General features: G+C 27.6%; 1 protein-coding gene and 1 long non-coding RNA gene across 4 annotated transcripts; both read right to left on the bottom strand.

The window, feature by feature from the left end:
* Nucleotides 1-5607: 5607 nt before the first annotated feature.
* On the bottom strand, nucleotides 5608-27132 carry LOC132944158 (uncharacterized). 3 transcript variants are annotated; one of them, XR_009664421.1, is made up of 3 exons: nucleotides 24851-27132; nucleotides 22766-24766; nucleotides 5608-8335 (listed from the first exon to the last, which is right to left on the bottom strand). It is a non-coding gene; the product is annotated as an uncharacterized LOC132944158 (long non-coding RNA). The 3 variants fall into 3 exon arrangements; XR_009664422.1 differs by having other exon boundaries at nucleotides 22766-25180; nucleotides 26930-27132; XR_009664423.1 differs by having other exon boundaries at nucleotides 22766-25150; nucleotides 26930-27132.
* On the bottom strand, nucleotides 8329-11186 carry LOC132944157 (uncharacterized). The gene has a single exon (XM_061013356.1). The coding sequence runs from the start codon at nucleotides 9279-9281 to the stop codon at nucleotides 8673-8675; it is 609 nt and encodes a 202-aa protein (XP_060869339.1). The 5' UTR covers nucleotides 9282-11186; the 3' UTR covers nucleotides 8329-8672.
* Nucleotides 27133-27650: the final 518 nt, after the last annotated feature.

Genomic DNA, 27650 nt, shown 5'->3' with positions numbered 1-27650 from the left:
GAGTAAAATGTAAAGGTCTTTTTCGTTTTTTGTTGTTCCCGAAAAATTTCAAAAATTTACTATGCTGATTTTGAAATTACACTTATTAGTTTACAATTGTTTATGATATGATACCGTTATTAAACAGACGCTAATATGTACTCGAGTACAGAGTAATATGTACTCTACCCGTATTTATTGTTGAAACTTGAAGTTGCAACTTCAATAAAAATAATAAATACCCAACGCATGCGTAAAAACTTACACTATATATTACTTATTTAAAATATATTATTTAATATTAAAAACGACGTTTTGCAAAATGTGATTAATTATCATGATTATTTATTATTTATTTTGATAGGTTGGTAGCAAAATTGTATTTCAAATTATACAAAATATGTAAGTACAACTTAAATAGTTAAATTTTAAACCGAGAAGATATGGTTTATTATAATATTATGATATATTTTTGAAATGTGTATTATATTAATGTAGTTTTAGATATTATTAACTATAATATATAATATTATATAAATAATAAAAGAGAGAATTCGATATCCTAGCTATTTATTTAACATTACAATTTACTTTTTTGTACTTAGAAGAACTCGGTTGGATTCACAAAAATAGTCAAACGTTTGAATTTGGAAATACAATTTTGTGACGAACTCTATTCTACCTTTTTAAAGTCTTTAGGGCACTAAAAGTAAAATGTAGGTACTCCACTCGTATTTGTATCCACCCTCTACTTTGCTTCAAACCTAACCTAACCTAACCTAACCTATAGGTATACAGTGTCTTGTTGTAATTGGCTCTATCTTATCAAAACGCTGGCTTCTTGGATTATTCAATATAAGAAATTATAGGATGTACTAGGAATAAAATATTTTTAAATTAAGTACCTATAGTTAATATTAATTTATAATAAACTGGTTTCGCATTCGTTTTATATAGATGAAATTAGATATTTAAACGGATATAGTAACGTTTTAGTTAGTTAGATTGTCATGTAATTAAAAATATTTTGGGATTTAAAACCTTTGTGGATGTAATTATATTTTATATACACAATGACATTTTCAAAAAATTTAGATTTTAAATATTCATAATATAATAAATGAAATGTTTTTGGCAAAACTTTAAATTTACCTACCATATATTTTATTAATACATATTTATCAATTACAATATAAATATAATATACAATTTCTATTTTCTAATATAATTTATGACTTGCTATAATTGATGATTGACTCATCCATTACGGTGACTTACTTGACAGATATTGTACAGTAAAGCGTTATGCACTTGGTACTTGCCCACCTTTTTATTTTACTTTTGTAGGTATCTGTTATAAGTTATAACCAAAGACCGGATTTATATGCATTTAAAATGTTAAAATATGCATGCAAATATGCACTTAAAAAGTTCTGAATATGCACTTAAAAATCATAAAACATGCAAAATAATTTTTGATTAATACAGCTTTTTATTTATGGTAAAATTATAAAATCAAAACATTTATGACGAAAATATGCACTTAAATATCACAAAACATGCAAAATAAATTTTTATTACCTATTACAGCTTTTTATTTATGGAAAATTTATAAAATCAAAACATTTATGATGAAAAAAAAATAATAAACTACAATATTATATACAATATATTTTATGAATTTATGATTGTGATAAAAAATATATAATTTATTTGTTATTGGAAAAACAATAAGTAACAATAATATGTTCCATATTGATCTCAGTTAAATTATGACGGCGATTTGTGACAATATGTTTGTATGCAGAAAAACTTCGTTCCACATCAACACTTGTTATGGGTGCATATTTAAAACTTGACAACATTTCCGGGGAAAAGTGTTTGATAGAAGAACTTAAGTCAACATTCTCACCTTGGTGTATTTTAGAAATTTCTTTTAAAATTAGCAGGCCTTTGTTTTTTTTAATAATGTCGGAACATTTTTTTTTAATTAATACGCTATTTTCATTTTCTGAAAGATTATTGATAGCATTTGTAACTTGTTCAAATATTTCTAAAGCATTTATGAGTAGCAAACCTGAAGTTAATGAATGTTTGTTTAGAAGTTGGAGTTTTTGAATATTTTTCGTGTGAAAATGACTTAACATGCTGATCAATTTGAAACTTTTTTTCTACTACGACTACTTTATTACAATACTGACAAAAAACTGAATTATTATTTAAGGTTTTGAAAACCTCACCTGATTTATTATACGGTTCAATCCATTTTCTAAGTGATGGTAATTTTGAACTTGGAAACTTTGGCATTGTAATTTAAAAACACAAACAATGTTATATAAAATTAATATGTGTTTATTTAGAACTACGTTGACGTCGTTGACTATTGCCGAATGTACACTTCGAACTACAGTCGTTAGTCTGTCAGTCTGTGTTCTGTAGTATAAATAAACGATAGTCGATAACTTGATAATGTTAGATAAGATAAAACTATACGACGGGAAAATCAGTATACAATCTGCCTATTATATTTTTAAAAATATTTTCAATTTTTGTGTTTTGAACAAATTTGTGTATAATAATGGTACATACAGTTATAAAATTAAATAAAAATATTTAAATATATACGTAATATGCAAAAACATGCATTTTTATGGAAAATATGCACTTGTACCCGAAATATGCAAAAATATGCAAAATAAAAATTTGTAACATTATTTATTTAACTATGATTGATGAAAATCCATTTACTGCATGTAATAGCTTATAAAAATATGAATATGCATAATATGCTAAATCCGGTCTTTAGTTATAACCTTTTGGAGTAGGTGCTTCATTATTCATTTTTGATGGTGGATTGGGCATGGTCGGTTTCCTCCAAGTGTACCTTTTCCCTTTCTCCCAATTCACTTTTTCGCCAAATCAAAAAAGTTAGTCTAGTCTTTGACCTCCCGGTGGATTATGATAGTAGGTAAATTAGATCTGCTTGCCTAATGTCCCCAGTAACTTTAAAAGCAACCAAGAAAAATAAATTCTTTCATATAACTAGTTGACAAATTCGAAGTTTTTTATTTGTTGTAATTCGTAAATGAAACTTGTAATTTCCACCAACTATTAATATTTGTACATATTATAATTTCTAAAATATTTCTGTTGTTTTTTTGCTTTCTATAGATTTTTTAAATTTTTTTATTATATATTTTTATTTATGAGTAAAAAACTAGACAATTAAATACAAGATTCCTCAAAATATGTTCTTCATACTTGAATTATAGAATAATATCGAAAATACAAATTCACAATTTAAATTGGTGTTTGGGTTTTTATTGCATGATATACTTACGCAAGATAACTCCCATTCATTGTAAAATATTTCTAAATTTATCATTAACCGCAAGTCGTCGGTATGTACTAAGTTGTAGACTTCTTGTTTTAATGTTATTTGCATAAACATTTCTTAGAAACGCCTTTAGTAGATTATTCGGCACCATCAATTATCTTAAGCTTTTAATGAAAAATATTATTTTTTTGGTTTATTAAAAAAACCAGAGGTAGCCGTGAAGTCTGAATGATATTTATGGGAAAAGACAGTGAAGGTCAGTCGTAATTTATACATATTATGGTGAGTAGTAGAATATTACTCAAAGTGACTGCATATTGTGCACAGTAAAGAGTAATAAATTATAATAAATGATATATTTATATGCATATATTATTATAAATTATAAAATCAAATTGTGTGTTGTGTGTGAGGGAGACAAGGATCGAAAGCGGATATCATCGCATATGTGCAGTGTAGCTTGTTGTAGCTTGTTCAACAGACACGTTATTTCACCATTTGTATATAACGCGTATAGTTCTATCAATATAGTTGTTTAGCAGTTTAATGATTTTCATTCAAAAATATAATATTATAATACAATATAAAATATACTTTGGTTAGGTTAGGTCTATATACCTATTTAATTATCTTTACGTTAGGTAAATGCTACTGGTCGAATTGGTTTTATAAACGTACTTTTCGTCCCTGAACGTATTATAATGTTTGTTATAATACAGTATAAAGACGTAAATAAATTAAAACGAGAAATAAGAAAATGTGTCGATTGCCATGAATAAAAACACAACCTAAAGTGCCATATTATGTAAGCCAACTTTCAAGAGTTCTAGAGATGTTTATAATGTAGAAAGAAGCTTATATTTAAAATTAGAAACTTAGTCAAGTAAGTTATCTAAATTATTAATTCATGCGTTATGCGTTATACTACTTAGTTAATAGGTGTCGCTGCCGCAACTGGTATAAAATATGTCTAAATGCGTTCTGTCTAAATATCTGTGATGTGATGTTTTGATTTTTGATGGCTTTCCGTTTCACATAATTACATAAATTTCATCATCATACCATGTTATTAATTTATTGTGATACACTAAGGTAAACAATACAGGGAGTCCCGCGAGGATTTACCCATTACGATATCTCATAAGAGAATAAACATATCATAAATGTGTTTTTATTATTAGACTTACCGAGACAAGAACTACACAAATTTTATTTTTTAATTAAATTAATTTTTTTGGTAAAAAAGTTGAAAATTATTTTTTAAATAGTGAAGATAGCCATTTTGTAGACTTTATTTTTGTGAACATTTTGAATTTTTAACATTTTATTTTCACTAATTGCATGATTTTTAAGTTTTTTTTTTAATTTATAGGTAAATGGCATAAGACCGGTTTTTATCTGGTGGCGAATCCCCCTCTACGGCTAATGGGTATATCCTCGCGGGACACTCAGTATACATACCGGATATACTTATTACTTGCTTATCAGTGTATCTAACAGGAAAATGGTATGGGACTACCTTAGCGCCATTATTTCTATAAAATATAAAAATGTATATAATTCACCGAATACCAACTGTTAGGTTAGGTTAGGTTAGGTAAACCTTACTGGTTACTTACTTTACTCAACCTTGCTGGAATGCTGTGTCGTGCGTATGTAACACTCTATATAGAATATAACGCAAATCTTGGAATCTATTTTTATACAACCCCAGTACTATGTCACATCTCAATCTGTCTATTATGATGAGTGGTATTTGGGTTTTTACTTTATAGTTATAGTCTACAATATCAAAAACGAACTACTTTTTAATCAATGATATGGATTATAATTTATTGCAATAAAAAAAAATAGCATATATTTGGCCATGCCTCTGCTGCCTCTGACACTGCCTCTATCGGTATAACGGTAATCCATAATGAAGTATGTTCTATTGCCGTACACGGTATCTAGATGACTATATATGCTAAACTGTTTCGTAGAGCACCACGGAAGCATTGGTAATCCACCTACCAAATTTTGGTATATTTGATATTTCATAAAACGTATACTTTAATACTTATCTGATTTGGACATTTGACGGTACATTTTCGGACACCTAACATTCCGCTATAATGGGCGGATGACACTTCGAAAATTAAACTTTCGGAGCAGGTGTGACAAAAATGTTTTGCCTTTGTTAACTGACATAAACCGTATAAAGTTCTGTTGAACATTATGCATTACTTCCTAGTCCAACAATTCATGGAGATATTTTCACCATTTCGAATCGTTTCACAACTGTCAAAAAAAAGATCATAATATTATTATTACATATTATACACACGCACTGTAGGGCGTGACAAACAAGACAAATGTTCTTATTATACATTTTGGACCATCGGCGTATAGTTTTTGCCTCGTTCCGGTCGTATATCATACTGGTTAGGTTAGCATTTGTATATCATTGGTATTAGCTAGGTACCTATAGGTACATAATTTATAATAATAGTACCTATATTAATGGAATTTTTCCTTGAACTGTTCGGCGAGGTTGTGCCAGATCGCAATTAGTAACGTTTAAACTAGCCGATAAGTACGCACATATTTTTTTCAACATAATTATGAGAATTCAATTTTTAAAAAAGAATAATTTACATAGATAATAATGTACCTGTATGAATAAACATAATATAATACATATTTTACACGGATATCAAAAACATTTATTCAATACTAGCAATAATATACACATCAATTAAAAATCTATGCTAACTTTATACTTATCTTAAATGTATATATAAAAAAAATATATAAAACAATATAAAGTATGAAGACTGAAGAGACGGAGAGTATATGAACTGCGGGTTTTGTTCGAAGTTTTGATAGACCGGAATTTATGTATTTACACTGTGGGTCAAAATAGATTGTGTGATATTAGCTATATTTTCATTTTCAATATACCGACAGTTTATTTGTGAATTTTATTTTATTCATATAATGTAAAAGAAGATTGGTAAATCGGTTCGGTTAATTTGAACGGCATCCTTTCATGAATGATATTTATTCTTCACTTAACATTATTGTTTTGCTGGTAGATACATCGCATTATGGCGCGTGTTTTAATTTATTCCTTCTTAAAATGCATTTTACGATTTAAATGTTGCTTAGTTTTATGCATGTGTTTGTACCTTATAGTATAAATAATTGATACGTATGCGATTTCCGTGTTAATAATATTTGAAGTTAAGTCATATAATTAACATGTCAGATATAGCTTTAAATAATATAATCATTGCTCACGCTCTATTAGGTCCCAAGTGCTTGGAATAAACGGTTTGGAACATGAGTTGACCCGGGAGTTGGCGTTTGTGAATTTGTCTGTAGTCGTACAATAATAATAATTCAATTCAAATATACATTTTACATAGTTATCTACATAGTTCCCTATATAGTTACATATTATTTTTTTTACTGAACATTTTTTTACTATCGATAAGAATATAATGATAATGAATAATGTGTACAATATGAAACGTGAAACTTGATAACATAATAACAAAAATCAATACATTTAATATTATTTATCAAATATTTCTAGTTCGAAATTTAAATTTAAATTTACATTTAGTCAGTGTTGTTTCATAATAATTATTTTTCTAGTGTAATACAATAGGATTTAATTAAATTAATTTGAAAATACCTAGTATTTCTTTTGAATATGACAAATCAAAAGATTATTTAACATTATTGACATGCGACATAACTGATCCCAAAAATACAGTTATATAAGCAAAAATCATCTTCAATGTTGGGAGGTTTAAGTTCTAATATAAATCTAAGTATAACAGTCTCGTGAGGGATTATGTCTTACACACCACATAATAAGTACATAACATAATATAATAATGCTGTGTTATAATTTGAACTTTAAATGTCTATACAAATATTTATCTTTTTGACTGATACATCGTAATATTAAACGTTAGAAAAAATATTCAGTATTTGAACATAGAATAACATAAATAATGTGTCTATAGAATATAATTAAAATAATTACGTTTATCAAAACATCTGTTTTCTTTTCTATTGAAATCATATGCCTATAGATTATGCCTTAATAATCAATAAAATATGTATTTAAAATTTTAGTTCGTGGAAAATTATAAGCTTATAAAAAATTATGGTCTTATATTTTATTTAAGAATTCTAGAATTCAAGGTTACGTTTTTTGTCAAATAATTTATAATTTAATGCTATTACATTTAACGTTTTACCTATTAATCTTAAATTATTTTCAATTATGATGTACCTAGTACAAGATTCTTCCAATAATTGTAGTATTGCAATATAGCTATTATTAAAAATATTAACTTAAGATCCAACTTATTATGACGTATCTGATTCGTTGTTATTATGTTTTTCGATATTTATGTGCAATTAATTTTACTTTTTCGATGGAGTTTCACAATTTTGTGTATAAACATAATAATGATTATTATTATTTTATATGTATTATGAATTATATAGATCAATTGACATTTTTTTGTTATTATTCTATTATTATTATAATCATGGCGTGAAGTATATTACTCTGTGTTTTTACGACTTTCACAGAGCAGCCTAAGTAGGCGTTTTGTTTATTTTATACCGTTCCTTAACAATTTACGGTCCTTCAGTTTTAAACAAAATATGGTACTATGGTAGGACTTACCTAAACTAGTAGCCGAGTGTTGTTGTGCAGTGCTGTTGAAATTTGATAACTTACTAATATAGTAATATTATAATTTAAATGAATATTTATCGATTATAATATATCGATAGGGGGACGGAGTGGCTAAGGGGACTAAGGCTTCGGTTGTGATGCACACCGGCGCTGGTTCAAACCTCGGTTCACGGGTGGAATTTTTCTTCGGGCAAGTCATGGTGTCCGGAGAACAAGGTGCCGCCTTCCCCCACCCGGGCATGGCAGATACGGGTGCCCACTTGAAAATCTGCCAAAACTACACACACGTGTTTACCAACCAACAGTATCCTCACCTACAAACAAACAAACAGCTAATGGCCATAGTTGCCAGGCTCAATGATCAATAATAATAAAAAAAAATATATATCGATACATAATATACATCGGGAATAATAATTATAATAATAATATACAACAAATTGTTAATATTCAGTAGGTATCATAGAACTATATAAAAAAATCTCAATCAAATATTAATCAAATAAATAAATAAAATGTATTAATTTTTTTAAAAAATACAAGTTGTTTGTTTTTTTATTGGATTCATTGATTAAATTAAAAATGATCCCATTAATAAAATAAAAATATGATATAGTTTGCAGAAAATATATGTTTATAAAAATGTTGGTTTTAGGTGCATCTTGTTTCATGTTCAAGTTGTCCATTTTTGTTAAGTGGCAATAACCCTAAAACGACACTGCCACATTTCACGGTATACCTCAAGCCAGCGACAAAACTAATTTTGCAAATCAATCCTTTTATTACTGACCTCGAGTATTGCACTTGAAACTTATCACATTTTGTATTTTCAATATAATAAAATGGGGCATAGTCAATTGTAAATACTCTTGTGGATCTTTCAGTTCTAACTACATATCTGTTCGAAAATACGCTTACTACATCATGTAACTTTTCGTTATTTACGAGACTGCTGTAAACGGCACCAGTTAACTCGTCATCGCTTATACTCAAATCAGTTTCCGAGAGTGAATTCATGAGTTCGTCATTATACGTAATCGAATTATGGTATTCATTATGATCACCATCAAAATCTTTCCAATTTTCTAATTTGTATTCAAAATCTGATGGAAGAAATACAACGGATTCCGTTGAATTCAGAAACATTAAATTGTTTTTTATAAAAAAGTTTGAAATCGCATCACAATCTTTTGTTGATACAGTGGTGAAAATAAAATTAATTGAAATAAAAACCGAAACTAATGTATTTATAGAATTCATTATTTGGTATTTAAAATAATGTTTTGCAAATCGAGACTAATTTATTATTTATTTTACTAATGGGTTTATTTCAAATTATATTCACTATGATAACTTCAATTTCAAACCAAGAAAATATGATAATTTTATAAAGATTGTGATTAATTTGAAAACTTTTTTTTTTTAAATGTTTATTATAATTATATTTTATATGATTTCAGCCGTTTTAGGTATGATTACAGATTAACTACAGATATGCAAATAATACAATATTATATTTTTTACTTGTTGGTTCTGACAGATAATTTGATTTAACTATTATTAATAATACTTACAAATCACTTTTTTGCCCTCAGAAGAATAATCTCGGTTTTGAATATTATCGAAAAAAGTTTAAATTTAGTAATAATGGTACAATTTTATGACGAACTCTAATGTTACCCTTTCAAAGTCTTTAAGAACACTAAAAATAAAAAAAAACCTACTCTACTCGTATTTAAATCCAATCCTACTCAATATCAGAGAATGTGTCTTGTTGTAATTGGCTCGATCTTATCAAAACAGGCTTCTCGGGTATTTCCATATAATTATAGGATGTGCCGGGGATAAAATATTCATACATTTAGTAGGTAATGGTAATGATTATTTAAATAAACTGGTTGCTTAAGATATGTTTTATTGGTATTTTAATACTATATTACTTCGGGTGCTAATGCGTATTATTTTACGCTAATTTTTTAATTGATTTAAAAACAAATTCTTTCAAAAGTGACGAGAACGATTTAACAATTAGTATATCTAGGTACTATTAGACTATCTAGATTCTAGATCGTTGTTATTACGTCGAAATTTATATGCAAATCATTTAAAGTGTACAATGGAATTTCAGCGGAATTACGATATTATAACATACATTCTGCAACAGTTTACACGTGATTATATAAATTATATTTTAAATATGATTATTTCGGGTTTGAACATAGCCACATAGGTAATTATGTTAATTGTTATTTCATAATATTGATGAATTTAAATTTGTTTTAACTTTTATTATACGATTATTATTATTATAAATTATTCATGGCATGAAAGCATACCCTGTGATTTTACTTTATTGGTTTATACTATACCTACTATAGTTACAATATATTTTTATCAATATTATTTTCATCAGCAAATTTCGAACACTCAGATCTATAGGTACAACATGATATATTAATAATACTCAAAATAAATTTGTGTTGTTGGAAAGTTCCAGTAGGTATCGGATATTGTAAGAAAAAGTTGGTAGTTTGAGAATTTTTGTTTAACGTTAAAATAATAACGTAGCATAGGCGGATATTTGGTCACATCCGTGGGGGGGGCTTAACATTTTTGTCTTATCTATTAGCGTAAAAATACATTTTTAAACGCTTCAACCTACTAACTAGTAGCTACTCAGTACTCCTACTTTATTCTAGCAGAGGCACCAAGTATACATAGGTATATTAAAATACACAACTTATTTTGACAACTATATAGTGTGGTTTGTTACATTCAGGGGGGGCTTAAGCCTCCCAAAGTCCCTCCCAATATCCGCCTATGTAACGTAGGTACATATAAACGGTTAAAATACTAACACTAATAATTAGATGTTGTACATTCGTTTTTATGTACAAACCCTACCCAATCTCTCATGTTCTAAATGGCTTGATTTTGATGCCGTGATACAGAACCGGCTTCTAAAATTGTATAATTAGTTTTGAAGATTTAAAAATATTATTTAGCAATATTATTAACCCGATCAATTATATTTTCCTTGCAATATATTTTAGTTTAAATTATTCGCCTGAATCAGTCATAACCACGATTTAAGATAGTATGGTTGCCCACTTGCCCAACGTTCCATTAGAAAAATGTTTTCATACAGAATACGATTTAAATCAAAAAGTCACGTGATTTGTGACTGTTTCCGTATATAGTGCTTATATCGGTTAAAATGAAAACTAATAAAAAATTGTTATGTTATACCTATATAATATAAAAATATTTAAATATGTATAATGATCATATTATATTATAAATTATAAAATAGTCCACTAGAAGCGCTAGCACCGGCAACAAGATTTAAATCTTATTCCATTTTATTATAGTTCGTTGGGCAACGATCTTAAATCGTGGACATAAGCTATGGTGACCAAAAGTACTGGAAGATATATATTTAAAAAATAAATGAAATATTAAAATAAGTAATTGTTATTATCGAGCAATACAGAAAATATAATAAAAGAAAAACAACAAAAAAGGAATTTCTAAAACACGTGAAAACATTTTTTTATTTTATCTCTAACCAAGCTTAATATAGGTACCTACTGTCCAGTAGAGGATTTTCAACATTTTTCTTGACGGGGGAGGGTAGACTAAAAATATGATATACTTCAAAAGTATTATTTTTGTTTTTATTAAAAACAAGTATTGACTGAACTTAAAAAAAAAAAAGGTTCTGGCGGGGGTGGTCTAGTACTCATTGGTGAATCTAAGCCCCCCCCCCCCCCCATTGACTGTGTTGACCTTAGAATTTTATCAAGAAAAAAAAGTGTAAATAAAAGACATTGTATTTGTATTTTTTATATATTTTTGTGAGACTAAGACCCCCCCCCCCCCCATCCCATACAAAATTCCTAGCTACACCACTGAATATCATTATCATGATATTATAATATTATTTAGTTTAGTTTTGTGAAATTAATGATTGTAAGGAAAACCTTTAGGTTTATACATTGTATTTCAGCTTCAAGTTCACCTAATTCGTTAATAGGCATAAATTCTAATCCAACTATGCCACAATTAACCTTATACCTTACGCCAGCCATATATTTGACTTTGCAAATCAATCCTTCTATTCTTGTCGATTGGTATTGTAGTTGAAACTTATTACAAATTTTAGATACAACATGTATATTATTTACAAATTTAAATGAAAATACTCTTGTGCCGTTTTCAGTTAAAATTATAAATCTGTTTGGGAAAATTGTAATGATTTCTTGTGATATTTGGTTATCAATGAAACTTCTGTAAATGGCATTTGTCAACTTTTTATCACTTATATCCAAATCGGTATTTGAGAGAGAATGTTGGTATTCGTCATTATACGTAACCCAATTGTAGTACGTATTGTCATCTTTTACATTCGCCCAGGTTTCTAAATAAGGTTCTAAGTTGGACGTCGGGATAAACATAACTGATTCCGTTGTATTCATCATAAAAATTTGATTTTTTACTAAAAAATCTGAAACTAATTCACAACCTATCGATAATACACCGTATACCATGAAATTGGTTAAAATAAAAATCGAAACTAATTTTTTCATACAACTCATTATGTAGTATTTAAAATTAACGATTTGATATTATTTTATATTATATTATATTATATTATATTATGAAATATTTTATTTCAAATTAAAAAATATGCATAACCTAAGTTTTATGCCAAGAAGATGTGAATAATTTATAACCAATGTGTATATACGAATTACTTTTATAATTTGTATTATATTAATATGGTTTTAGTTATAAATTATAATTAACTAAAATATAGATACAAATGATACAATACGTGATTACTATTGTTAGCTCTGACACAAAATTTCAAGTTATTTTCAGTTATAAATTTATAATATAGTTATGGGTAGTATATTTTTCCAATTATAAAATTTCGATATAGCTATCATTAATAATACTTACAATCGATATTTGTCATCCGGAGTGTCGGTTTTGGATATTGTCGAAATCAGAAAACAATTTAAATTTAAAAATCATAGGAACATTCTACGACGAACTCTTTAATACCACAAATCTCTAACATAACTAAAACTAATATGAACAATCTACTCGTATTTATATCCTAACCCTACTCATCCTCAACAACTGTGTTTTGATGTAATTGGCTTGATCTTATAAAAACTGGCTTCTCGGATTTTTCAATGTAATACTAGGTGTGTCCGTGTATCAAAGAGGGGCGGAATATTAATATACAACAATAGTCTGTCGATTAATTTTGAGTTTTTCACAAACTGTATATTATGTAATATACAGTTACAGTAATATTACAGTAATAATACATTCATTGATGTTAAGCCTATTCACTGTCAAAGTTATGCGTTAATAATGGTTTTGGTTATTGTAATTTACAAAAAAAAAATACTACTTACGTTCGTTTACATTATATAATTTCCAAAATCGTTTAATACACTCAATATTATGATAGTCTTTACCTTTATTTTTAGGGTGGAGATTATTTCTGTCTCCAGCAGAAGATTTCACCTTATTTGGTCCCACCAATTCACTTGAGCTCGAAATGAAAAATAAAAAATAAAATTTTTTTTGTTTTATTTAAAAACCAGAAGTATCGGCCAAGCCTGAAAGATATTTACAGGCAAATAGAGTGAATGTATCAGTCATAATTATACGTTTCTTAGTGAGTAGTAAAATACTCCGCAAAATGACTACAGATAATGCCCAGAGGATAATAATTAAAAACAAATTAAATTTTTTACTGTTTTATTTAAAAACCAGAGGTTGCCGCCAAACAAGTTGTTGTTGATACCTATGGGCTATGACGCATGTTTATGATGTACTAGTATACAAACCATTATAATATTTTAAAATATTATCTTCTGGTAATTGAATTTATTTTGTTTCATTCCGAAATCTTTGAAAATACATATTTAAAACGAATGAAAACAAAATCTTAAGTGTCATAGTATTTTAATCAATCTTGATCACATAAGTTTATACTGAAGAACTTGTTTTATAAATAGGTACGAACTATTTTTAGATTTTCCACAATATGAAATCTAAAGAAATTAAAAGGAGATGCATTTTTAGAATAAATAATATATTTTTATCTGAGAGTTCCTCGGAAACATGGGCCATTGAGTGTTCAAAAGGTTTTTATAAGTAATATTGCTTTTTCACTCGAGATGTACTATAGTTTATACGCATTACTTGCCTATTAGGTATGTATAATACTCTTTTTTTTGTAATTTACAATTTTATATTTGTCCACTATTTATATTTAACGCATACGATAGAGTCAAAGACATCATCGTCGCCGCATTTGTATATACATACAACGTCTTAGATTATATTATACTATGTATATTATGAACGCTGACGCCGCCGTCAACGCAGTAGAACTAGGTTACAGATGTTGTCAGCAAATATCAACCACAACAAACGAATATTACCAGTAATAATGTTACCGTATATTATATAAGGCTACTTCTGTGAGTTATTAATTTATTCTTAATAATTAGTTGCAAGGCGTAAATGCAAACTGATTTACTCAGATGTTAAATAATATAAAATCAATAATAGTACGGTTTAAGGGCAGAGAAAATATAACAAAATCAATATAAAGAGGGCGAATTATTTTATTATAAATTTAATTTTGTACTATTATAATTTTGTATTATTTACCGTGCACTTTTTTGCCCGTAAAAATGGCAACTCTTAAAAAAATTTGATTGTTCAACTCCTTTTGGGTGCAACTTAGCCACCTTGATAGCTATTGATTGGGGGTAATTATTTTAAATCAATCATAGTCTATGTCGGGTATTGATCATAGCGAAACCGTTAACTCTGTAAATCGTATAGACCTTTAGAGTAGTGTTAGTCTCCCTTCTATATTGCCCATATCGAAGCACTCCTTCTGGTAGAAATTTTGTATACAGGATATAAAAAAAAAAAAAACACTATTGTAAAACCACTAGCTTCCTTGCTCCCCTCAGAATCTAAAATAAACACCATTGTAAAACTACTAGCTTTATCGCTCCACTCAGAATCTAACATGATAAAATCAAATAATAGTACTTCAATGTCAATTATTGGTATTGCAATGAGTAAATACATTTTTCAATTTCATTATAAATTGTTTTTCTTCTACACAGCAACGTACCTATTTTGCCTATTTGTTACGCCGTGTTACTCCAGTACATTTGTTTTTGCGCTAGTAATCGATAGACCTAACCGTGATCCGTATTACACAAAATAACTATAATCAATGCCATAGCCAGGGGTTGGCACTGGGGGCACGTGCCCCCCCCCCCCCCCCCCCCGAAATTTTTTTTGGCTTGTTTTATAATATATTATAATATGTTTGATAAAAATTATAAGTTAAGGCTGTCGAAAGCGAACCATTTTGAAGGGGTTGGATTTAGGAAATATTGTAAATCCATCATTAGTGCTGTATGATTGTGTGTGTAATGACTAATCATTAGTATATGTGAGTTCCCAGAACGCTTTTTGTAATTAAAGATAAACGATGGCTAAGATTCCTGGACCTCAGTAACGTACATACACGCAGTCACGTCACTATATTTTGTGATAAAAAAATGTTCAACTTACATGTGCCACGAAACTCCCAAAAAGCGGAACAAAAATTCTCCCAGTACCAGAAGCCCTATTTTAATTTTGAAAACATATTTGAGTTCCTTAATCTCTTTTCTGGATTATGTGGGAAATGGATTTTTGATTTTTAGTATTGTTTAATTAGTATAGTCCCAAAGTAATTTTCCCGATGCCACGCTACCTATGGTAAAATATAATATTACCCTTATGAGTAGTCTATTCAGGGGTGGATACTTCGCTTACAAACCATAAAAGTATAATGCAACAAATTCTGGTCCGTTGTATATTTTCAATTTTGTAACATGTATCTATTTCAATAATAGCCACTTTTATTTTATTTTATTTCTAATGCTCTTATATCTATTATTTATTGTGCTAATGGGGATTATTTTATTGAGAATTTATAAGTAATTTAAAAGCAAATATTGTTCCAGGCCTATCTAATTGATTGATATTCTTTCATTCATATATGATGTATTATTATGAATAATATATTATTTCTCAAATTATTTTCAATCAGTTACCAAAAATGATGAGCCCAGGATTATATAGTAAATATATTATATTCACAATTTGTTTAATAGACATTTTAAGTTTTAATTTCTACAAAATTAGATATTTAAACAAAGTTTAACAATTTTAATTATTTTGTTGTAACTCAAAAATATATTTTTCATTGGGATTTAAATTTTTATAAATATTATTATATTTTAAATACATAATGGATGACATACTGTCATTATATTGAAATAATATAAATTAACAAATCCATTACACTGACTTAATCGACACATAGGTACTCTTCTAAAGTAGAGTGGTCCCACTTGCCTACATTTTTTATCTGTGTGCAGTGGTGCTGAAGTCCATGTTTATGTATGGCAGCTGCCATACATATAAACATTTAGGTGGGGGGGGGGGGGTTCATAGGAGAATAAAATTATGAAAATTAATAGGAATAGGATCACAAATTATCAAGTAATATTGCCCATCGAGAGTAATAACAATATTAATATTGTATACATAATATTATAATATAATATAAAAGGTTGCATTTTGTTTATATTTTTGTATTTTGTATTATCGTTGCAGCCGTTGTAGGTAATTAAATATTATTTTAATATTATTACATACGTATTGGTTGAAAAAAGAAGAGAAATCTGACCAAAAATAAAACAAAAGTGGATGGCAAATTGTTTGTGAGACTGTGAGGAGGTTTCAAATTGTTTTTTTTTTTTTTTGGTTGTCGGAGATCCTTGCCATACATTTAATTTTGTACTTCGGCGCCACTGTCTGTGTGCCTGTTATAACCTTTTGGAGTAGTAAAAGTTTTACAATATTCATAATTGATGGTAGATTGTGGTAGTAAATTGCATCTGTTTGCCTAATCTTTCTAGTAATTTGAAAAATTCATTTTTACGAAAAACTAGTCGACGAAATCGAAATTATTTATTTGTTCTAATTTGTAAATAAATAATTCCAGAAACATTAAATTTCCACCAAATATTAATATTAGCATTCACTAGACATGATATTATTTTTGAAATATTTCTGTTGTTTTTGTGCTTATTGTAGATTTTGAAATTTTAAGTTTTATATTTATTTTTGGTAAGCTTATTATTTTTGAATACAAAAGTTAGATAAATCAATACAATTTATCAAGTTTGTTTTTAGTTTTCCATTGTGCGATATACTTATACTGTACAACTCCAATAGGTACAATGTTATTTTATTGCGATACACTAAGGTCCATATACTTATTACTTGCATATTAATGGTGTCTAACAGGGAGATGGGTTGGGATGGCCTTAGTGCATCAAAACTTATTTCTATAAAGTATAAAATTTGTAACTGTATTGTGTATTTGTGTGTTTATATTCAATCTGTATAGAATGTAATGGAAGTATTTTAATATATTTTTATATAGTCCCTGAGGCCCTGACCTCTGTCACATCTCAAGTTCACCTATTATGGTGAGTGGTATACTGGATTTTCCTGTTTAACCTAAATATTAAAAATAATTACTTTTTAATCAATAGTATGGGTATTAACTATTAACTTATCACCGTTATATTAAAAAAGTGTATGTTTTTCGTCATGCCTTAACTTCCTATGACACCACCTCTATCGGTAAAATGGTAATCCATAATGAACTGTTCTTGCTTTTTTCAATATCTAGTTGCGCTAAACCGTTGTATATAAGTATATCACAGAAAGCAGTATTGGTAACCTACGTAGCAGCTTTTGATTTATTTGAAACTTGACAAAACGTATACTTCTCAGATTTGGATAGCACATTTTTCGACCGCCGATGGTCCTCTGTAATGGGTGGAAAACGATTTTTTTAAATTAATCATTCGGAGTAGGTGGGACGAAAAATGCTTAGATACCTCTGTTAACCAGCTAGGTATACAATATACAATATATTATGAATTCTGTTCTATTGAACATTGTGCAATACTTACTAGCCCAACGATTAGTGGAGACAATTTTACAGTTGCGAATCGTTTCACGGCAGTCTAACATATTATTATTGTATACATGTACAATATCCTCACGTACTGTACGGAACGATCAACAAGAATATAATATTATACGTTTTGGACCATCGGCGTATAGTTTTTGCCTATACCTAGTACCGGTCGTATAATATCATACTGTCATTGGTATCAGCAAAAATGGTATTAGGTACCTATAAAAATAATATGTTAATGGAATTTTACCTTGAACTGTTCGGTGAGGTTGTGCCAAGTCGCAATTAGGAACGAGTCGATAAGTACGTACATATTTTTTTCTATAATATTATGAGAGTTTAATTTTTAAAATAGAATAATTTACATATTAGATAATATAATGTAGATAACTGTATGGATAAACATACAATACAAATTTTGCATGAATGACAAAAATATTTATTTAATATTTTAATGGAAATAATACACATCAATTATAATCTATGCTAACTTTAAACTTATCTTAAATATATGTATATAAAAAAAAATATGAAAATATTTAGTATGAAGAGACTAAGAGTATGTGAGTGGTGGCCATAATCACCATATGTGTACTGCGTGGTTTTGTTCGAAGTTTTGATAGACCGGAATTTATGTATTTACACCGTGGGTCAAAATAGATTGTGTGATATTAGCTATATTTTCATTTTCAATATACTGACAGTTTATTTGTGGATTTTATTTCACTCATATCATAATGTAATAGAAGATTGGTAAATCGGTTCAGTTAATTTGAACGGTGTTCTTTCATCAATGATATTAATTCGTGGCTGTAGATTATTGTTTTACTGGTAGGTACATCAAATTATGACACTTGTATTAATGTATTCCTTCGTAAAATGAACTTAACGATTTAGATGTTGCTTAGTTTTAAGCGTGTATTTGTACATTATAGTATAAATAATTTATACGTATGCAATTTCCGTGTAATTATTAACGGAAATATTATTATTTGAAACAAAGATATATAATTAACATGTCAGATTTAGCTATAAATATAAACATTGCTCACGCTCTATTAAGTCCCAAGTGCTTGGAATAAACGGTTTGGAACATGAGTTGACCCGGGAGTTGGCGTTTGTGAATTTGTCTGTAGTTGTACAATAATAATAATTCAATTCAAATATACATTTTACATAGTTATCTACATAGTTCCCTATATAGTTACATATTATTTTTTTACTGAACATTTTTTTACTATCGATATGAATATAATGATAATGAATAATGTGTACAATATGAAACGTGAAACTTGATAACATAATAACAAAAATCAATACATTTAATATTATTTATCAAATATTTCTAGTTTGAAATTTAAATTTAAATTTACATTTAGTTAGTGTTGTTTCATAATAATTATTTTTCTAGTGTAATACAATAGGATTTAATTAAATTAATTTGAAAATACCTAGTATTTCTTTTGAATTTGACAAATCAAAAGATTATTTAATATTATTGACATACGATATAACTGATCCTAAAAATATATTTATACAAGCAAAAATCATTTTCAATGTTGAGAGGTTTAAGTTCTAATATAAATCTGAGTATAACAGACTCGTTGAAATACCTCACACACCACATAATAAGTACATAATATATTATCATCATGCAGTGGTGTTATAATTTTCAATTTTAATTTATATACAAAAATTTATTTTTTTGACTGATACATCGTAATATCAAAAGTTAGGAAAAATTAAAATAATATATAATACATTGTAAATATTCAGTATTTGAACATAGAATAACATAAATAATGTGTCTATAGAATATAATTAAAATAATTACGTTTATCAAAACATCTGTTTTCTATTCTATTGAAATCATATGCCTAGATTAGTTTAAAAAATACCTCAATAATCAATAAAATATATACCTATTTAAAATTTTAGTTCGTGAAAAATGATAAGCTTATAAAAAATTATTTAGAATTCAAGGTAAAGTGTTTTGTCAAATAATTTATAATTGAATAACTGTTACATTTAACGTTTTATCTATTAATCTTAAGTTTTTTTCAGTTATGATGTACCTAGTACTAGATTCTTCCTATAATTGTAATATTGCAATATAGCTATTATTAAAAATAGTAACTTAAGATCCAACTTATTATGACGTATCTGATCGTTGTTATTATGTATTTCGATATTTATATGAAAATAATTTTACTTGTTCGATAGAGTTCTTGCTGATTTTCCATATTATGTAAACGTATTTCAGTTTTCAAATTGTTATATATGATATAGATGAATGGGGAAATTTGTTTTAATTTGTATTATTCGATTAATACTATTAATTTTTATTATGAATCATTCATGGCATGAAATCATATCCTGTGTTTTATCTAGTGACAAAAAGTGCTGGAAGATAAAGATTTAAAAAATAAATTAAATTTTAATAAGTGAATACTGAATAATCATTCAATGTTTTTATCGAGCAATATAGAACATATAATAAAAGAAACAATCAAAAAACGGAATTTCGAAAACACGTGAAACATTTTTACTGTTTGTCTTTTTACATTGCCAAGCTTAATAAAATATATTCTCCACTGGTGAATTTTAAAAATTGTTCAGGTGGTCTAGTACCTAACCCTGGAGATCCTTCCCACGGTAAATCCGCCACTGAACTATTCGTATAATGTATACAACATTCAGACAATGACTATAGTAGTGACTACGGTGGTTAGGTACTATTTTTATGGCAAATTGTGTTTTTTAAGTTAGGCGTTACAATGCTTACAATGTTATTTAACTTTGTGTTCTAAGGACAAAAAGTACACGGTAATAGGTTTATAAGATATGGGAATGGGGACTATGCTGATATGAAAATTGTAGTAATTAATATTAATAATTTGTAAAAATAGGCCTAGTATAATTAATACTAGATCCAATTTTACGTCTATTTTATATTGATGTAATACCATTTTTAAGGAATATTATCTTGTATACAAACATTTTAATAACAAAGAAACTACTCATTCAAAATTTGAATTAGGTTCATCAACGTTTTAATAAAAAGATCCATTCAATGATTTACAGTAAAAAAGAAGGGTTCTTATTTGAAAAACAGAAGTTTGTAACACTACAGGACACTTCTTTAGTAGTACAAATAAATTAATGAATTTGAAAATATGGTCTTTGAGTAGGTATATTTAAAGGTTTCAAAATCCTTTTGGAAATAATTTATAAGAAATTTAATATTATATAGAAATTAATTTGTACAACATTTTGAGCTTAAGCTAAAAATCAAACATTTGTATAACGTTTTCGTTTAGCACACTAAACTTGTACTTTTTACATTTATAATAATTAATAATTAATAACTATATAATATTAAACGCAAATTAATTAATGTAAGACTATAGGATCATATTAATTAATATTTCTTACAAACATTTATCTATTTCATTGATACATCATACTACTACACTTTTGAAATAATAATATGTTATAAATATATTGTTAATATTCAGTTGCTATTTGTAATATGATTTATGAATTTCATAAATAATTATTTGTTTTGAATTATACAATTAAATATTACTTCATTGAACAATTCATGATATTATAATATCATTTAATTTAGTTTCATGAAAAAATTAGTGTAATGAAAATCTTTAGGTTATACATTGTATTTCAGCTTCAAGTTCGCCTAATTCGTTAATAGGCATAAATTCTAATCCGATTTTGCCACAAATAACCTTATACCTTACGCCAGCCATATATTTGACTTTGCAAATCAATCCTTCTATTCTTGTCGATTGGTATTGTATTTGGAACTTATCACAATTTTTAGATACAACATTTATATTATTGATATATTTAAACGAAAATACTCTTGTGCCGTTTTCAGTTAAAATTATATATCTGTTTGGGAAAACTGTAATGATTTCTTGTGATAATTGATTGTCAACGAAGCTTCTGTAAATGGCATTTGTCAACTTTTTATCACTTATATCCAAATCAGTGTTTGAGAGAGACAGTTTGTATTCGTCATTATACGTAATCAAATTATAGTAAACATTATCATCTTTTACATTCGCCCAGGTTTCTAAATAAGGTTCTAAATTGGACGACGGAATAAACATAACGGATTCCGTTGCATTCATCATATACATTTTATTATCTACTAAAAAATTCGAAATTAATTCACAACCTATCGATAATACATCGTATATCATGAAATTGGTTAAAATATAAACCGAAACTAATTTTTTTATATTATTCATTATATAGGTAGTATTTAAAATTAACGATTTGATATTAATTATTAGGTACACCTATTATATTATTATGGAATATTTTATTTAAAATTAGAAAATACCTAGGTATCACTTAGGTTTTAAGTCAAGGAGATGTGAATATTTTATAACAGATGTTAATAATACGATTTATTTTTATAATTTATATTATATTAATATGGTTTTAGTTATAATTTACTATAAAATATAATATACAAATTATGCAATACGAAATTACTTGTTACTTGTTGTACCTCTGATACAAAATTTCAAATTATTTTCAGTTATAATCTAATTCTGGATAGTAGGTTTTCCAATTAAAACGTTTCGATATAGCTATAATTAAAAATACTTACAATCGATATTTGTCATCAGAAGTGTCAATTTGGGATATTGTTGAAAGCAGAAAAAAATTTTAATTTAAAAATATTAGCAAAATGTTATGACGAACTCTTTAATATCACAAGTCTCTGACAACACTAAAATGAAAATGTTCTATCTACTCGTATTTATATCCCGACCCTACTCATCCTCAACGACTGTGTGTGGACGTAAGTGGCTTGATCTTATAAAAACTGGCTTCTTTGAGTTTCCCATGTAATACTAGGTGTGTCCGTGTATCAAAGAGGGGCGGAATATTAATAAACAACGATAGTCTGTCGATAAAATTTGATATTTTCACAAACTTAATATTATTTAATATCACAACAATTATTATATTATATTGATTTGCCTAAATAAATGATGTATTAATAATAGTTTTGGTTATTGTAATTTTCAAAAAATTACTACGTTAATTTACATTATATTAAATCCACAAGTGTTTAATAAACATATATATCTTAACCTTTATTATTGGGGTGGAGGTTATTGTTGCCTCCTGCAGAGGGTTTCACCTTATTTGGCCTCACCAATTCGCTTAAACTCGAAATGAAAAATAAAAATAAAAATTTTGTTTTAAAAACCAAAGGTATCGACTAATCCTGAAAGATATCATTACGGCCAAATAGAGTGAAGGCCAATCGTAATTATACGTATTGTAGTGAGTAGCAAAATACTGCGCAAAATGACTGCAGATTATTCCCAAGAGTATAGATAACTCTTAATTAAAAAAAAAAAAAAATATTATTTCTGTTTTATTTAAAAACCAGAGGCAGCCGCCAAACGAGTTGTTGTTGATACCTATGACGCATGCTTATACGTGGACGGGCTAGTATAAAAACCAGTATTATATTTGAAAATATGTACTTCTAGTCATTGGACATATTTTTTCTCATTTAAAATAGGTACATTGAAAATATTTAAAACGAATAAAAACAAAATTAAAGTGCCATGGTATTTTATTCAATCTTGGACGAATAAGTTTATATTAAAAACTTGTTTTACCAATAGATACCAAACAAATTTAATTTTAGAATAAATAATGATATTTTCTTTTAAAGACTCTCTGCAACATGGGCCACTGTGATTCGAAAAGGTTTTTATAAATAATATTACTTTTGCACGTGATATATATAGCTATGTATATACGTATTATAATTTATGAGTAAATACTTATCATACTTACCCAAATAGAATATTTTTTTTATATTTTTAAATTTATATAATTAAATATAATTTTTAATCGATAATGATTTATAATTAGTATGTAATTAAAAATGCGATAACTCTATAACTAATTTTTAGCCATCAGGAAAATTTGGGCATGTAATATACGTAATAGCTATAGTAGCTGATTGGATAATAAAAAGGAATGAGTAGGTACTATTTTATAAAGTAAAAATAAACATATAACTATATAAGTAAAAAAATTGAAACAATACTTAGGTATTGATAATTTGAAAAACATACAAATATTATTATTAATTTCGTTATAAGAAAATAGACAAAAAAAATTAAATTCATTAAAAATATGTTATATGTATATTGCATAAATAATGTATTGACTATTTAAATAGCTATATAGTCTAATTTTCAAATGTTCAACAATACATTTTCAATTTAATTAGGCACCTATACTTGTAATGTGTATAAGAAGTCATAAGCTCATATACCTGTGTATTTCATAAAATTAATGCAAATATGTATTATCGTATACGTAAATAATAAATCAAGATACACATAGAATTATATATTATTTGAAAAAAAACACTCGTTAAATAATATTATACTTATACTCAAGGCCATAATATTATGTTCAAAAATAACTAAAAATACAAAATGTAATATGCAGAACGCTGATCAACACAGCTGGACACATATTCTTAACATATTTTCTATCATGCAATATCAAATATTATGTACTATTTTCATTATTGATGACTCAGCTCATTTGCTTCATTGCTTTTACGATTAGACTAAAAATAAAAATATCGGTAAGTAGTAAAATATAAACTTTAAATATTTAAGAATACATTATAATATGATAACACTTTAAGAACCTTTAAAAGGTCGTAATATCGTCTGCTGTGTGCCTGTGTCTTAGATTCTGAAACGTATTTATTATTCTCTTTTGGTGCAATTTTAAATAGTGTCCAAACATTTTCCTCTGTCGACTTAAACGATCGTCTCTATGACGTTGTCCCGGAAAAAATACATTTGAACCACCTGCAGCGACTCGAGCGCGCTCACCTGAGACGGGAGGGGCACACTGGAACCAAGTCACGACGGAGAACCTGTACGAAACGGTCAAACGGTCTGTCTTTTCTTATATGCTTACTCGACCTGAGCTCCGCCCGTACCTTACCCATAAATTTCGGTATTCAAATTGTCTGTTTAAAAAAAAAATATCTCTACTATGATATATCCTGAGACCCAAAGTGCACACAAGTGACGTTAGTTTTGAATATAATATTTTGTTATATTCATCTTGATTTTTTTTTTTTGGTATTTAAAACGACGCGTCAAATTGCTCCATACTGTTGTTTATTTTTGTTTTTCAAATCAACCTTACACTGCAGCACCACCGCTGACGAAGCTGGACGTTTGTTCGATCGCATTAAACTGTGTTTTTTTTTTACTTTAATAAATAATCATTATACCTCTTGCGGCCACCTTATTTCATATCTATTAATTGTACCCCCGTGTGTGAATCCACTCCTACCTACTACAACCACACGGATACGTCAAAACGGATACCACACCGGCCGTGTCATCTGATTGGAACTTTTAAAAATTATTACATGTGTCAAAAAATGTTTTTGAAATGCCCGAGAGCATAATTATATTGACGTGTACGTATGTATAGTGTTAACAAAGTTCACAAAGAATCGGTTTTAGAGTATAAAGGTTGATTCTTATCTGCAAAGAAGTGATACATAAAGCAAGACTCGGCGTCTGTAGTGATGATTTGTTATAGAAAGTGTTGTTGTATATTATAATATAATGATCCTTGATCTTGAACATAAAGTTATAAATTCCTTAGTGTAACTTTTTTTGTTTTGAAATTGGCTTTGTGGTGCTATATTAGACTTACATCGATGCCGCTTATTATATTTAGGTATAAAAGTATGATATAAAATAATTTAAATTAATATTTTCACTTAATATTTATATCTTGGTCCATATTTAAACATTATCAATTTATTTGTTAGAAAAATAATATCATAAAATTATAATAAACTATTTATTTATGAAAAAAAAAATATATTTTATCGACTTGTAATATTTTAATAAACACTATTAATAAAATAATATTACACAAATGCGATTGTTAATGAATGTTTGGCTTAAGTACAATATTTAATCTGTACATATTGTCTCGCATTGGGCATAACCATTTTCATCAATGGGGATTAACAACAATTTGACTTTGTCACATTTAATGTTGTATCGTACACCAGTGGTGTACATAAATTTGCAAATCAACCCTGATATCGCGGATTCTTTATTTCGAACCATGAAGTTTATACAATTATTTGTTTTCAATATATTATATCTGACGCCATATTCTAATGAAAAGGCTATAGAATTTTTAGCGTTTGTACGTACAGTGTATCTGTCAGGAGAAACACTTAGTACATCGCTTGACAGTTTGTTATCAACGAGACTTTTGTAAACGGCATTGGATAATTCTTCATCACTTATGGCCAAATTAGTTTTCGAGAGTGACTGTACTCTTTTACTATTAAAACTAACTTCGTTTCTTATATAACAATCTTCGCCTTCTACACAAGTCGGTGTTTTCCACTCAGCCTCCCTAAACTTATTATAATTAAATAATGTGGGAAGAAATACAACAGATTCCGTTGCGTTAAACATAATCAAATTTTTTTCCAAGAAAAAATTCGACATTGCGTCACAATCTTCAGCTTTAATGGACAACACAAAGTTTATAACAATAAAAACCGAAAAGGAAATTAAATTATTTATAAAAGACATTTTTAGGTATCTACTACAAAAATTACGATTTAATCGAGTGAAATAATATAATTCCGTTTATGGTTATGATCATAAATCCGGGAATTGTGTTATGATTACAAAATATTATAGATTTATAAATTATTAATTAACATACTTACGATTAGCTTATGTACTGGAAAAATGTCTTAGTAAGATGTTGTCAAAAAAATGTTTAGATTTAAGTTAAGACTTATGATAAAATAACAAAATAAAGTTTCACTACAACGATAAAAATATTTATATTATAATATGATATTATATCTTACGCTCATTAAACGTATACTAACAATAAAATGGACGCCATAGTGGTATTTATAACCAAACCTTGCCCGGCCTCAACAACCGTATTGAGATCTAATTGGCTTGAACATGAACGTGATACAAAACTTACTCCTGAACTACTGCAAAAGTATCATTAAATTTACATAATATACCTACAGGAGGCTCCACGAATTTATATTATATACATATATATATATATATAATATGTATATATAATACTAATTCACACATTTAAGAATAATATACTTGACTAATGTAATATTTATTTAACGGTTTACAATGAGGATATATTATATTAGTTTTGAAGTTTTACTAGTTTTGTTGAGGTAGTTCCCAGTGATTTTAGTTCTGATATTGGCCGTTATAATATTATACAGTGCCGTGTTAAGGTGTTGTGCCGCTGGAGGTACAGCCATACTTTGCCGTCTCATAATGTCCTCCCCTCCTAATACTCGTAATTAAAAAAAAAAAAAATAATAATGGAAGTGGAAGATAGTCCTTCGTTGCTCAGCTCCCAGGAGAAGATATATTGGTGGGGGCACTCCCACCAGTATTTTT

Source organism: Metopolophium dirhodum, chromosome 5, assembly GCF_019925205.1.
Source record: "Metopolophium dirhodum isolate CAU chromosome 5, ASM1992520v1, whole genome shotgun sequence".
Lineage (NCBI taxonomy): Eukaryota > Metazoa > Arthropoda > Insecta > Hemiptera > Aphididae > Metopolophium > Metopolophium dirhodum.
This window is presented reverse-complemented; position numbering and strand designations above follow the sequence as displayed.

Coding starts and splice junctions, on each gene's coding strand:
- LOC132944157 (XM_061013356.1), bottom strand. CDS start 9,281: ATGAATTCTATAAATACATTAGTTTCGGTTTTTATTTCAATTAATTTT.